The sequence below is a fragment of the Euprymna scolopes genome, chromosome 19, assembly GCF_053919585.1.
Source record: "Euprymna scolopes isolate OS-2025 chromosome 19, ASM5391958v1, whole genome shotgun sequence".
In the NCBI taxonomy this organism is placed as follows: Eukaryota; Metazoa; Mollusca; class Cephalopoda; order Sepiida; family Sepiolidae; genus Euprymna; species Euprymna scolopes.
Window position 1 is genome coordinate 35,768,713 of NC_136500.1, and position 15,635 is coordinate 35,784,347.

A 15,635-nucleotide genomic window follows, 5' to 3' on the forward strand; every position below is an offset into this window, starting at 1 on the left:
TTTATTAATTCATTGAACTCCTCAGCTTAATGTTCACAGATACCATGAGTTGTGACAAATACATCGAGGGCATTGCTGTGGCTGCTGTGAGGAAGGTGGGCTCTTTCTACCCTGCTAGAAGTTACCTACGCCTGAAAGTATCCTGGACCTCTACAAGGCCACCATCCACCCACGTATGGAGCATTGTTGTCACATTTGGGCTGGTGCATCTGCTACTAGTCTCTCACTCCTGGACCGGGTTCAAAAGAGAGTTGCCAACCTGATAGGTTCTGAACTGTCATCTAAGCTTCAGTCTCTGTCCTGTCGACAAAATGTTGCATCCCTCTGCCTGTTTTACAAGTATTTTAATGATGGATACTCTGACGAACTACAAGCCCTTGTACCCCTTCGATGTAAATAACTCCCACAAAGCCGACAATCAGCAAAATCCCACCCCTACACAGTAGAGATCCCTAGATGTAAGAAGGCCTTCTACTCTAATAATTTCTTCTTCAGAACTGCTAGACTCTGGAATTTCCTTTCGGGTTCCTGTTTTCGCAACTGTACTGTCATGCAGAAGTTCAAGTTTAATGTGAACAGACATTTTACTGCTCAATTCCCTACATAGTATCCCTGCAACTTATGTCCCTGATAGTAGCCCCCTACATTAAAGTGGCACTGTGACTTGGTTGGGGTGAAAATGGATTTTTTTTTTGTGTGCTTCATTAAATCCACAGGTGACTGCCATGTTGAAATCTTGTCACACCCCAACATAATCTTTTGGGGTGTGACAAGAATTCTCTTGAGTCTTAGAGAGAAGTTTAGGATTAATTTGAACAACATGGACGATGTTATCAATACCGTTTCCTGAACAAGAAAGCAGAAATGAACAATGTCGCCTTTTTTCATGTGTTCAGATCACATCAGAAATAGACCCTGATTGAGTGAAAGAAAGGAAGTTGAATGCTTGCACTAGTTAGTTTCAAGCTTAGAAACTAAGCACAGATTCAAAATCATAATGGCGGCTCATTGTAGGTATGTTATGGTTGCCACATGTAGTAGTAGTGCTACTACAGTGTTTCTTCACGTTGTTTGGTCGTAAAATACACTTAAATATGACATTTTCAAATATGCAGATTTCATATTTATCATTATAGAGTCAATTCACTATTGATTATTATATTGTACCCAATATGCTGTAGTGATTTCAAAAGTTAAGCAAAAAATATGACTTGGGTGCTATCAGCTAGAATCAAAACCAAAACATATAGCTCTCCAGTATTATTCATTACTGAGCTAAGTCCATACGCATAAAAAAAATTAAAAGTAACGTTATTAAACATATAGAAGAGAATCTTTAATTGTATCGGAATTGGGAAAAAGTAATGGTATTGTCACATCACTACTTTCAACTTCATTCATACATGCGACTGGGGACCGCTTGTGAATTTCATACTCCAATCAAACTTCCTCCTCTGGAGGAAGCCAGTTAAATCCGAATAGGGTTAGTGCTGACGTACACACACACACACACACACACACACACACACACACACACACTACTTTCAACTCTTTGTTTTTCTCACTCGAACACTGTCCAACTTTCTTCTACATAAATAAATCCTTTTGTTGTGTTAAAAGATGTTTTCTTTTTCCTTCCATGTAAAGTTTTCATTTAAATATGCAGATTTGCCCAAATATATAGATATATAGATGTGCATCTTGCATTTCTAAATATATTAGGTTGCTTGCTTTGCCAATGAGAGGTATATGTTTAAACTTGAGAGTTTGCTTAACAGTGTATATATGCTGGTGGTGTGTTGAGTAGTTTGAATGTCTTTTGTCAAGTATCTTGTGTATCACATCGAGGTCATCATTTTAGGGTTCGTGCTTTTGGGGCACAACCTAAGAAAATAAATAATTCAACACAAGCTTCTGAAACCACAAACACAACAACTTCAATAAACGTAACCAAGAAAAGAAGGTTTATTCTGGCGAATGTTTACAGGGAGATATTATTCTGGGTCAAAACTGGACTTTGGCTACCTGGTGCTGTCATGGTAGTTATTCCAGTGGGAATCATTGATACCGGATGAGATGACACAGAGAGGGAGAGAGCAAAGAAAGGGTCTGATCTGTTTAGCGTCTCTCTCGGTAAGGAGGAGTTTTTTTCCTTCAAACCGGAAGCTGTCCGAGTTCCTTAGGGGAGAGAAAGGATCAATGCACCGCACTCCTGATTAGTCAGTATGTGGCCAAATCACACAAGGGAGAGGCATTGATTCGCAAAAGAAAAAAGTTCCACTTGTTTCTGCTACAGGTACGTGTTGGTTGTTGAGGGCCTTTCAGACCCTAAAGGACCTAGCCGTTGCTGGGAAAGAAAAAAAAAATAAAAGAAAACAAAAGAGAGTAAAAAAGCTTATGTTGGGGCTTTTATAGTATTTGCAAATTTTTGGTAGTGAAAATCCTGGCTTCTTTTACTGCCTAAAAAAAATTGCTGATTGAAGATTTTGTCCAGTCGAGCGTTACTACATACATACACCATTTGTTGTTGTTGTGTGAGTGTGAGTGAATGATGAGCATCATTCACTCAGTTTATATGAATCACATGATTATTGTTGGCATTCGTTTCCCTTATATTTTCTAATTAGAATTCTTTCTAGAAAGATATCGGGTACTTACGGAAGGGACCATTTGAAGGTTGCCAATATCCCTAAATGAAAGTGTTTCTGTATAACGAACTGGATTCGAACTCGGCACACTCAGGTTGTCAGTCTGTGTCATTAACCACTTAGCTAACGTCACATCCTTGCTATCACTGTTTACCTGCTTTCGACTTCAGCAAGACTTGTCATAAAGGTAGTTTAATATGAGGGATTTGTTCTCTGACAGGACACTGAAAGTGCACAAAAATATAAAGCCGAGAACAAGTCTGTTGGTATTCCCCGATAAGGGCATCTAAATTGATCGGCAATAAGCTATCTTCTCTTTTTTGAAGGAGGATGTAATGCCTGGGAGAATGCACTATACTTCATCATGGCAAAGAAGGTTATGATGGTTCAGGACAAACTCTGCATTTCCAAAATGATGCCAAACCTACCCAATGTTGCTAGATAGTCTTTCTTGAATTTTTTAATTTTAAAAAATTTTTTTTTTACTCAACTAATGTTTTCTAAAATAGAATTTTAAAAGTTAAATTTAAATATTACCGTATTGTTTGGTCATTAAATTATAGGTTGAAGTGAATTAATTTATATTTTTAATTTATTAGTAAAAAGATTAAAAGAGTTCATTTGTTTATGAAGAAATAGAAATGCATTATGCTGGATCTAATTTCGCAATCAAATTATTTTTTTATGTCATTTTAAAAATTTCGTTTTATGGCATTTTTGATTTAATAAATAATAAAATAATTATAAATTAAAAATATAAAAAGACTGTAAAGTCACATAAAGATGAAAACAACACACACACACACACACACACACACACACACACACACGAGTAAAAAATATATTCCTACAAAAAGCAAAGACACTTTATTTCGTAACTCAATTTTTTCTAGAGAGTTACCAAGGGAGACAATTCAGTTACAATTTGAAAATGGCGAACGAAACTAGTGATGGACGCGTTCAGAAAATGGAAGTGGATTACTCCTCCACTGTGGACGAGAAAATACCAATATGTGAAAAACTTGTAAAGGTAAAATATTATCTTTGTATTCCCTATGTTTGATATCTTCAGAAATTCCTGATAAACATAAAACAATTTCTCGAACTTGCGTCCACCTTGTCGATTATTTTATGCCGAGTAAAATGCATTGTCATTTCCGATACGCTTATTCGATTTACGGTCACGTAATTCGCTTTTATTTTTTTAATTCTCTACTAATAAATTTATTCAATATTTATTTTATCGATGTTAAGTTGGTTGATCTTTTGGATTAGTTTATAGATTCAATATTAAAATGTAAAAAAAACATTGCTTATTTCAATTTCTGATACTTTTTGAATCAGACAAAAACCGATTATTAGGATTATGTTATTTGTATTTGTTTTTTAATGATTAGATTAAGGTTTTAAAAAAAGTTAAGTTTTTGTTCGGTTTTAAAAAGCTATACCGGTACAACTTTAGAACCGGAAAAAAATAAATAAAAAAAACGACCCCCCCCCTTTAAGTGTGTATTTATGTGGAGAAGGGACCGTGCAATTTTTCTTTAGTAATATTTTCTAGTTAAATTCAAGCTGAAATAACGTTATCGTAGAAACCTATTTTTGACACGAGGAGGAGAGGGCGTTTTATACATATTTTGTACTTTCACTAACAATTTAATAAATAAGAGAAAAAGATACCGTAAAAATTGAATTTAACTTAAAAATCATATCTAAAAATAATACGGTCGGTAAACTGCAGAAGTACCAAATTTTGGTACCGCAAATAGATCACACATAAGTAGGCCGTTTTTGACTCGTTTTCTATTAATGACTCTTCTGATTGATCCCATATTGTGTATTTTCCCTCCTATATTTGAACAATAGAATACAAATACGGAACATTACAAATCCAAACCATTTAGTAAATTTGTATGAATCGATATTATACGATTTTTTTTTCTGTTCGAGATTTAAGTACAGATTAAATCGAAAATATCCAGAAACTTTTCGATTCCCGACGCATGTAAGTTTATCGGAAAGACGAGTTCAAAATTGTGATTGTTTTTCTAGTTAATCATGTGACCTTTGATGGGGTTACATGTCACGGGTTGATCTGACAATTTTTTTTAAATACCCCCCTTCCCCTTTTTACAATTGGTTCCTACTGTCCTTTTCTACTCCCACTTACTTACTATTACTAATATTTATTACTGGACTTATGCGGTGGGAGTTTAGCTCTGTGCAGTTCTAGGAGGTCTACCCTCCCAGACTTTGCCTTCTCTCCTTGAGAATGGATTAGTTTATTGCTCATCACCTGAGGTGCCCTTATCGGGAATGCCGACGGCACTGCCCGGGCACTTTTCTGGGTTTCTTGTACAGTGTACAGACTGTACACATAGATTCGAAAAAGTTGTCAAAAAACAAATATATAACAAATAAATGTTATCAAATGCAAGATACTTTTCTACCTAACTGGATACTTTTTTTTTGTGTTTTTATTCATTGTAACATGTTTATTAAGCTCGAAAAACATACAGTGTTTACCGATGTATTGGAAAATTCAAGATGGCGCCTGGCTCTCTCTTTAACACGGTAAGTTTGGGAAAAGGTGTTATAAATAATAAACTAGACAAAATGCTATTAAAAACCCACCGAATATATGTCAACCTATGTCACGCCCACGGTAACATATTGAGCGAGTTTTTAACAGTATTTTTTCTAGTTTTCTTTATTTATAACGCCTTTTCCCAAACTTAAAGAGAGAGTCAGGCGCCATCTTGAATTTTCTAATACATCGTTTAATACTATATGTTTTTCGAGCTGAATAAACAGGGTCTATTGAATAAAAACACGAAAAATATATCCAGTTAGGTAGAAAAGTAACTTATCTTGCCTTTGATAACATTTATTTGTTATGTATTTGTTTTTTGATAACTTTTTCGAATCTATGTGTACAGTAATACAAACCCCACTTTTCTCCTCAGGGGCGCTGACTTCTCAATCCCACTTTCCGACCCTGGTGTCTAAGTTCTTGCAGTGGGAGACAACTAAAAACCTTCAAGGACTTCTACCATAGGTTGCAACTGATGGCAATCTGTTAAAGTGTTTTTTTTTGGGGGGGGGGGTTCCCCCTCTTTCTCTCTGTCTGCCAGTTGCCATTGATGTGTTAGGATTAATTTCTGTGATTTCATTTTGACTCCTTAATTATACTCTTTGTAGCGTCCTAACAAGGATTCGCAACATGTTATAACAAATCCATTTTTGAAATGAATTCCTTGCATCAAACAGTTATCACTGTGGTCTTTCTTATTCAAAGAACACTGGGCTACTCACAGGATGCTTGACTTAACACTTGAAAATCTAGTGCTGAAACTGCATAAACGAGATATTCTCCAGTGGCTACAAGAGTTATCACATCTCGATAAGGTAATTATGAAAGAGATATCATCTGTCGATATGAGGAGCCGGCTAATGACAGCTTTACTTACAAAACCAGGGTAAATATAACCCTGTCTGAATTGAATGCTTCCTTACCGGGTTCAGCACTCTCCTTTACTGCCCTCAACTTCAACTCTGTCATCTTCTGCTTGATCTGGAATTGCATTAGCAAAGCCAAAGATAGCATGTCCAACATTCACTGGTTTAGATAATGCCAATAAATTTGCCCTGCAGGATGTTCTAATCCCTTTTGAGTTTTGTACATCTGGAGTGAGCTCAAGAAAGAAATTAATCTCCGAAGGCCTATATAGTGGGTTAGCCGTTTCATTTAATTAGTCATTTATCAGAAAATGATCAAATTATAATGTGGTCCTAAATATATTAAAGAAGGACTACTGTGATACAAGGCTATTTGAGAAGAAATTTTCAAAAAGATAGTGCAGCATGCTCCCAAAGTTGGACAGATCATACGACCAACTAAAGGAATATCTCTCCCAGGTTCAGTATGAACGTGGCAAGTTGAATTCTGACTATGGATATAATTTTCTGGTCAAAGACTCTGGAAGTGAATGCCTGGTGGCTCATATCCTATTTAATAAGATTCCAGATGAAATAAAAGTTAAACACATTGGAGGTTCTAGCGTGCCATATACTGGGTTGAACTCTATACTACAGTACAGTCATGAGGTCATAAAAACATTAAAAGTTTGACTTGCTGTACTCTTTGAAGAGAACTGATTCTATGGTTTGGGCCTAAGTTGAACGCAGTTTGAACAAAAGACCCATCTAAAATTTCTGCATTAAAGTTTTCATACAGACCTTGATTTGGTAGACAAAATCTATTATCGCAATTTATGTGCAAGAAATGCACATACCAGCATTTAATGTATTACCTATCTCTCATACAATGAGCACCTGCAACACTGTAGGCAGCTGGAATTGCATGAATTCTGTACAGTCACCAGCCATGATTGGAAAACCTGTCCAGGAGTCAAGGGATTCTGATTGGCTTTCAAATATAATAAATCTCAGAGGTATTATGTTTCTATGTGCCTTCAATTTGTAGTGGAGGAAACCCAAATAAATATCAGCATAAGCACAAAAATAGATGACATTCAAAGCATACTGCGCATGGTGAACATCACAATTCTGAATTGCCTTTGACTCAGGCAATCAGAGGTCATATTTCTCTGAGGGTCCTTTAGCACTTGAAGTGCGATCCAGGAACATTGGAGTATGTAGCCATAGATGTTGTGACCTTTGTGGAAAGAAAACGCCACATATTCAAACAGGTAACAGCAGTTGTAGAGGTGTTGCGAAGAGTCACCCCTCCACCCAACTTCCCATTCTCATTGACAGTGAATTAAATCTCTCTCACACTGTTCTCGACCTTCCACCAGTTTAGGATAACCTAAGGCAACTAAATTATACCTTTGCTGCAGAGATAGTGGCAGTGTCCAATTATGAGATCTCATGGGGGTTAATTGTGCTAGTGATACGCTGTATGAATGGTGCAGCTTGATAGACCTGCCAGTGTTATCCCCATAGAAAACGCAAAACATTTTTTGTACAAAAACCAGATCAGTAGGAGTATCAGAAGTCGCCATTAAAAAGGAGTGATAAACATTTGATTAATTAGACTCACTATCTTTCGAAGCTTATAACAGCATGTAATTTAAACCCTAATTTTTTTTTTTCAATAAAAGGAGCAAAAACCAAATTTTAAAATAATAAAAGGTTTAATCGAAAAATATGCAATATTTTTTTTTAAATCGGGTTTCTTTAAAAAAGATTCCACAAAATTCAACGAATTTTAACTTAATCCAAATATAATAAATATATATAAATTCAAAAAAATCACTTACCTATAAAAAATACTAATCAATGGGTGCTTCCATTCTTCATTTATAAGAATGTCCATATTTATATTTTATATTCCATGTACTTTTTAAATAAAATAATTTTTTGGGCAAGGGTTCGAAAAGACAGCGATATCGTAAGCGAATATCCGCTGTTAGCAGAGCGGTGTTTTCTCTCTTTCTTCCAGTTGTCAAATACGGATGCCTAAAACGGCCATAATTAATTATTTCAAAAACATAAAAACAACACATATGCGTGAGCCGTCGTGGCTTGTGCATGAAAAAAGGGTAATTATTTTTAGTTGTCTTCCCGTTGACTTTCTGACATGTGCCTTATCCCCCCTTTGTATTTCTGACATGTTTGCTCTCAGCAACAAAGTTGATCAATATGGGTCACCGTACTTGATAAATGATCACATTTCACTCCTCAATTTTTGCCGTTTAAACACCTGACCAATTTTCCACTTTTTTTTATTCTCTTAAAGAATACATAAGTTTTTGAGTTAATATATTTTATTTCTTCTTTATGCAGTGAATTTTTTTTTTTTAATCTAAAAAAAAGAAACATTGAATGAAATAGAAAAAATTGATGTAGGTGTCCGATATTTACTGGACAATATAACCAAAATATGAGGTTTCACTTAAGAAAAAAAAAAAAAAATCAACGTGTTTTTTTTTAAAAAAAAAAGCTTTTAAAAGTCTGACTTTACAGGTAAATTTGCACAAAACTATTCTTTTTTTTTTGTTTTAAATTAGATTAATTTATTTATTGATCTTTTATCTTCAATTTGTGATATATAAATCTGAGGTGAGAAAATTATTTTCATAGACATTTAAAAATGGGGGCGGTGAATTTAAAAAAAAAAAGTTTGTCTAGAATATTATATTCAGTTTATCAAAAAGAGCATAAAATTTCACATTAAACCTGCAAATATCGTAAAAATTGAACCAATAGAAAAATTTTGATAGATTTTTAAATTGAAAAAAATTTAACTCGTAAAATTGAATTCATTTCTTTACATAGAAAAAATGGCTGCATGAGCGCGCACAGGCACTTTGTAAACACTGTTTTTTTAAATAAAAAATAATATTTCTATTATTTTTCAAAAAACTTTAATAGTTTATTTTGGAAGTATATTCCATAAAGAAATTAAACAAACCACTTTAAAAAGAGAAATTACGAGTTTTTTTTTATATTTTACTTGCAGTTTTGTGTTAAGGGTGTCAAAAATTCTCAAAAAATTCTGACACATTTACCAGATAAGCAAGATTGAGACAACTCCAAGAACCTTGAACTACGATGAGATTGAGTTTTATATGGATCCATTTGTTGACATTTTTGAGGAGAGCACTGTAGATAGAGGATTAGAATGGATGTTCTGTTTGGAATCCCTGGACCTTCATGATAAAGAATCAATTTCTGACTATGACAATCAAAAAATGGAGGAATTTATGTGAAACATCGTTTATGAGGATGGTCATTACTTTTTATACCAAGGCAACTTAACTAGCTCAAGTTCAGTCTAACCATCACATAGCACATCTATGGACAGAGTAGTAATTACTTTGAAGAAGAAAGACTTGTATAAGGGATATGTAAAGGTTTTTGAGGATCAAGAAAAGGAAGAAATAATAAGACTCTTAGAATGCTCCACTAAGGAATACAAACCTTATATAAGGGTTCCGGATAGGCCAGTGTTCAAAGGTGAGGATACAACTACAACCAAGATTTGACCAGTTTTTAACTGTTCATTTAAAACTAGGACTTTTGTGTCTCTAAATGATACTGCTTAACCTGGGATCAATCTGAAAAGGGATATGTTTAATTTGACTCTGCTCTTCAGAACAAATAGGTATGTTTTTTTTTTTTTTTTTTTTTTGGCAGATATCAGGAATGCCTCCCTGATGATTTATTTAGCTGATAAATCTGATGAGAATAATTGAGGTGTTACTGTTATTCTCTGGAAAAAAAAAATTGTAGTGTTACTGTGTTATACAACCAACATATTTGGGTTTAGTGAAAGTCATTTATTCCAAGTTGTATATTGAAATATAATGCCGTATATTATCCCTTGGATGATTGCACTGTGATGCTGCAATCTAAATTTTATGTGGATGACCTGATAAGAGCTAGCAACTCCTTGGATGAGTTGGTGAACTTGTATACACAGACAGTAGAAATATTACAAGAGGGAAAATTCATACTCCAATCTTGCAGTTCTGATAATACAGGATTAAAGGAAATAACGAGAGGAACTGGTACTTTTGTGAGTCGCAGCTGTCCTTAGCAGGTGTTGGGTTATCATTATAACTCTCTCGGTGATACCATCAATATCGCTCCCTATAATTGTAACCCTGAGGCAATGTATATGTATAAGTGTATATTGTCTAAAGTATCAAGAATATTTAATCCATTCATGTCTTTCAGTGTCTATATTAGCACATACTCTTGTTAGTGAGTTGTGGAAATTAGATTTTGAGTGGGATGAAATTGTGCTGTGAACTTTAATTCAAATTAGCAGTCATTGCCTACAAATTGTCAGGACTTAACCTTCCCAATAAAAACCTTTTGAAGGAAGGAATAGCAAATTGTTTTTATTTTGTGATACCTTTAAAAGAGCATATGGGTTTGCGGCTTATGCAGTCAGTTTTTTTTCCAAGGCAAAGATTTGACCTGAAGTTAAAATGTTTACCCACTCTAGAGCTATTATTAGCCTTCATAGCCATCAAATACTTCCCAAGATTGTTGAAAGTCTATTTAAATGTAAGCTTCAAGAAAATATTTATTGCAGCTGATTCGCAAATAGTGTTAACCTGGTTAGTCACAAAACAGACCAATAGCAAGAATGTTTTTGCTAAAAATAGACTGAAGAACATTGGTCAATGGGAGGCTGAACTGATGTCTGAATTTGGCGTGACCATTCAATATAAATATGTACCAACTGCACAGAACCCTTCTGATCTAATCATCAGGGGCATTCCTATCTCCAAATTGAAGGCTAATTTGGAATATTGCATGTCTTGACCGTCTTGAATGAGGGACCAACTAATTTCTTGGTTTCAAAGTTCTTGAATTGTTTGAGCCTACAGAATAAAACAATTGTATCTTCAATGGTTTGTCCTGTCTCCTATGATCGGGAGAAGCCAGTTGTACAATATGACAAATATTTATCATTGTCCAAATTATCATACGTTATGGCATGTCAAGTTCATTGATAAGTTGAGGAAAACAGACTCTGACTGTTAAGACAGCTTTAACGCACTTAAAGTGACGCAAAGATAATCCTTCTGGGAGGAATGGGAATATTTACAAAATCCTTTAGGTTCGGTAATACCACAGAGTTTCTTTTGGACAAAGAAGGATTACTTTGATCAAAGGGCAGAATTGGAAAGGTCTCTGTATATCAGTTTGAAATAGTTAATCCTTTACTTATTGCTAAGGACCACTATTTTACCAGTCTTATTATATTGGACTGCCACCACCAGTGTAAGCAGTTTGGTGTCTCTGTTACTCTAAATAAGGTCTTATTAAATAAGGTCTGGTATTAGATACCTCAAGGAAGGCAGGCTGTAAAAAAGGTTTTATCAAGGTGCTCCTTGTGCCAGAAATTCAACTCTATCCCATTTACCTACCCCAAAATGACCAATTTGTGATAAAATTGGACGAATATGATAAGGCCAATTTTACACACACACACAGATAGACTATATAGGTCATCTGTAAGTCCTAAGAGGTGAAGAAAAAGTGAAGATGTACAATCTGGTTTTCACTTCTTTGGAGTCAGTGCATCTAGAACTGATTGTGGATATATCTGTCCATTCCTTTCTAATGACTTTTATCCAATTTTCCTATCTCTATGGTATTGCCTTGCATATTTATAGCGACAATGCCAAGTTTTTTGTGGTAGGATGTGAAATAATTCATGAGGCACTTACCTCCAGTGACTTCATGGAGAATTTAGGGACTAGAGTAAAGTAAATTTAGGAACTAGAGTAAAGACATCAAAATGTCTTTACTCTCTCTTTGATATGGAAGGGTATGTGAAAGACTGATTAAAACCATAAAAATTTGTTTATACAAATTGATTGGTCATGCCAGATATAATTATTTTGACTTTCTGATTTACAAAATGATAAATGACCGTCCCTCAACTTACAGAATTCATTGGACCCTTGCTTGGAAATAAGCCCAAATCATTTGTTACATCTTTTTGTTTAATTTTGAGGATGAACAGGGAAAGTATTCATCAACTGGAAGATCCCTTCTGAAAACAACTTTTGGATTCATTGAATTGCAGGGATAAAACATTAAAAAGATTTTCAAGAATCTGATACTGGGACTGCTGAGCTTCAGAGAACATGCACAAAGCAACAAGGAGGGACCGTATCTGTTATTTGTGTGGGAAACTTAGTGACGATCAAGCTCTCTAACAAGCTTTGACTATTTTTGGTCTTGGGTAGAGTCACACATCTGTTTGCAAGAGATATGACGGCTTGGTGAGATCTGCTCAGATAAGGCAAGGAGATGGTTCTTTTCAAGTTCATTCCTTGAAACACCTCTATCCCCTTGAGTAGTCCATTCAGGAACCCTCTGATGGCTTTGATTCTTTGACAAGGAATGTTGACAACAACCTTAACAGCTGTACATTTGTCTGTGATGAAAATAGATCTGTTGGAGTTGACAGAACGTTTTTAGATTTGCCCTGATTGTGGTGAGCCAGATGAGTGCAGTGCTATGATATATTGTGACTGATACCATTTCTCCTGTAATGGTCTCTGTCAGTCTCCACCAGCGAAGGAGAGTCAGTGTTATAATTGTTTCAACCAGGGCCTTTCATCATTCTATTCTGACATGTTTGCAAATGATTCATAAAATGATGCTGAACATATATGGATTTGCTCAGGATGTGTTCAATGTGATGATGGTAATCTGACAATATACTGTGATAGGTGCAATGACTGCTACTATTTCAACTGTGTAGGCCTACAGCATATTCCCCCCAGAGAATGAGAGTTAGTATTGCCTAAGTTTGAGAGACTATTAGTCAACCTTATAAAGAGTTAATTGGTTATCTCTCTCTCTCTCTTTTTTTTTTTTTTATGATTAGATGTGAGGATGATGCAAGGAAAATTTATTCGCCCTCAATGGCCTCTAGTTTGGGGAGACAGATGCAAAAGCACCTTCTCCTTTGTGATTGTTTTTATATTAATGGGTAATGTCATGTCATGAATTCTGCTATAAAACAGATTGGTTTGACACTTTTTTTTTTACCTCCTTCTCTTGTTGCAATACATCTTCCGGTTGTCGTGATCTTCCCTCATGCTGACATATTCTACTTGCTGGAGCATTCGTTTCTCAATGATCGACACTGGAATTATTCTTTTCTTTTATTGATGTTAGACTCTAGACCCACCATGCTCTGACTGCCCATACATATTAAAAAGGTTACCTCATGAAAAGTGTGATTCTTCTCCATGCACGAATGAACGTTTACTATAGAGAGCCTAACTATAAACTGTAGCTGCATAAAAGTATTTTCAGAAATATATAGTGCTAGATGCATGGGGATCAGTTGTGGATGCCACGGAAAGCCCCTCCACCCCTCTGAACTTTTTTTGGTCATATTCATCTTCAAACAAGGCATATTACCACTTGGACACACGAGGCCATGTTTAGAGGAGATGAATGAGATATCAGTTTAAATTACATTTAAACTTCTGCATGTCACTACAACAAGGGAAGCAGATTACAGGGAGGGAATTCCAAAGTCTAGCAGTCCAAGGAAATAAACTAGAAGAAGGCTGTCCAGCATCTAGGGGCCTTTACAGTGAAAGGGTGGGATTTTGTTATTAAACAGGTCTGTCGGGAGTATGCATGTTGAGGGGGCACAGGACATATGTGAAAAGTTCATCAGAACACGTTCCATTAAAATACTCTTAAAACAAGCACAAGGATAAAACATTGCGTTGATGGGACAGAGGTTGGAGCTTGGTTGACAATGCGGGACCTATTAGATTGGAGACTTTTATAGAGGTATAAGATACTCTAGAGCATGATTATTTTTTTCACAGGGTACAAGGAACCCACTTCATTTACAGCAATCTTTGCAATGTCCTCAATGTATTTGTTTCAGTTCATGTTGCCTGTGAATGTTATGCTGAGTAATTTGAAGGAAAAATTCTCAGGTAGGGTGTTATTAGTCATAGCTATCAGTGGTTGAGGAGTTAAAAACAACAAAATAGTATTGTTTGGAAATCAAATTTGAAAAACTTGAAAATAACTTTTTTAAATTGACAAACTCAGAATAAAAGATGACTAGTCTAGTAAGACGAAAGCAGAAAAACAGTTTTCTATTTTTAAGAGAATACTTCAGTCAGCTCAGTGCATTAGCGCTTAGCAAGCCGTTTTGAATTTCTATAAAAAATAACATTTTAAAGAAATTTCCGCACAATTAATAATTATCAAATATTTACATATTATACATGAAAATAATTCTAAAACTGTTATCTATATGAAAATGGATGATATATGCCGATTTATCTTATCAATTTGGAAATATTCTTCGTCAACTTTGCTCGGTCGTAACTTTGCTTCCTGTGGACGTAAAAATAAAAATCAAAGTCCAGTAGAGATAGACTTCTATGTTTATATAGCCTGTAAAATTTCAGCCATATCCAATCAAATTTAACCCCTGTATAACGTAATGTATAAAATGTAAACATTGAAAAAAACAGTTTCCCTTTTTGTTGTCATTTTTTACCGTTTTTTTTCATTTTTAACTTGGAGCATAAAAATATTGAACGCATAAAAGAAAAATAAATTAACATCATTGGAATGCTTATTTTATTCTCTTTCCATTAATGTAATTCTTTTAAAAATTGACCAACAAATACAAAAGATATGACTTGTTAAAGCACATTAGGTATGTAATATTGATGATGTCTACGAAAATACAGCATACGCTTGTAATACTACATCACTACTAGTAATAATGAAGGTGTGTATTAAACACATAAGTTCGTAATTTGAAGGTCAAGAGTTCAATCTCTATACATTTTTATTTTGATCAAACCATCCAATAAATTTCATTCAACAATATCTGAAAAGAAATTCATTTTTCTCATGTCAAATTTCATTTTCATAAAAATGGTTGCTATTTATGCAATAATTAATCGATACAAAAAAATATTACAATTCCTTTTATTTCTTGATGGAATGATTATTCTAGTTATTTATATTGATTACCTTTTTCTTTTCTTTTGCAGCAAGGAAACCTTGTTGAAGCTATCGAAATGTTACTCAGTCTTGAGAAACAAGCCAGAACTGTAAGTAGAGTAGAAATAAAAACATCCATTCTTGATAAACATTTTAATGCAATTATTGCTGAGGGTGGGTTTTCATTTCTTTTTATCTAAGTATTTTGTAATTGATTTTGTCACTTATTTATTTAAAAAAAAAGATTTTGATAATTTTAAGAAGAAAATGTTTTCTATTTGAAGTTGTCAGTTTTTCATAGTTTTATTTTCATCATCAATGCCTTTTTCTTTCTTTTTTTTTTTTTTTTAGTATATTCTTCTACATTTTTTTTCCAGTCATCTCTGTTTCAAATATATTGTCACTGACTCTTCAGTTACCTTTGTGTAAATTTGGCCAATGTTTTTTATCATAAAGATGTATTTCTATCTAATTTCTGTCAAATAAACTTGT

General features: G+C 34.5%; 1 protein-coding gene across 1 annotated transcript in view; it reads left to right on the forward strand.

The window, feature by feature from the left end:
• Positions 1–15,635, forward strand: part of LOC145303522 (26S proteasome non-ATPase regulatory subunit 12-like) — a 58,499-nt gene that overhangs the window by 9,100 nt on the left and 33,764 nt on the right. The window contains exons 2-3 of the mRNA XM_080144967.1: positions 3,542–3,678; positions 15,194–15,253. Coding sequence (XP_080001093.1) covers positions 3,580–3,678; positions 15,194–15,253 — 159 coding nt within the window. The 5' untranslated portion in view covers positions 3,542–3,579. The remainder of the gene's footprint in view (positions 1–3,541; positions 3,679–15,193; positions 15,254–15,635) is intronic.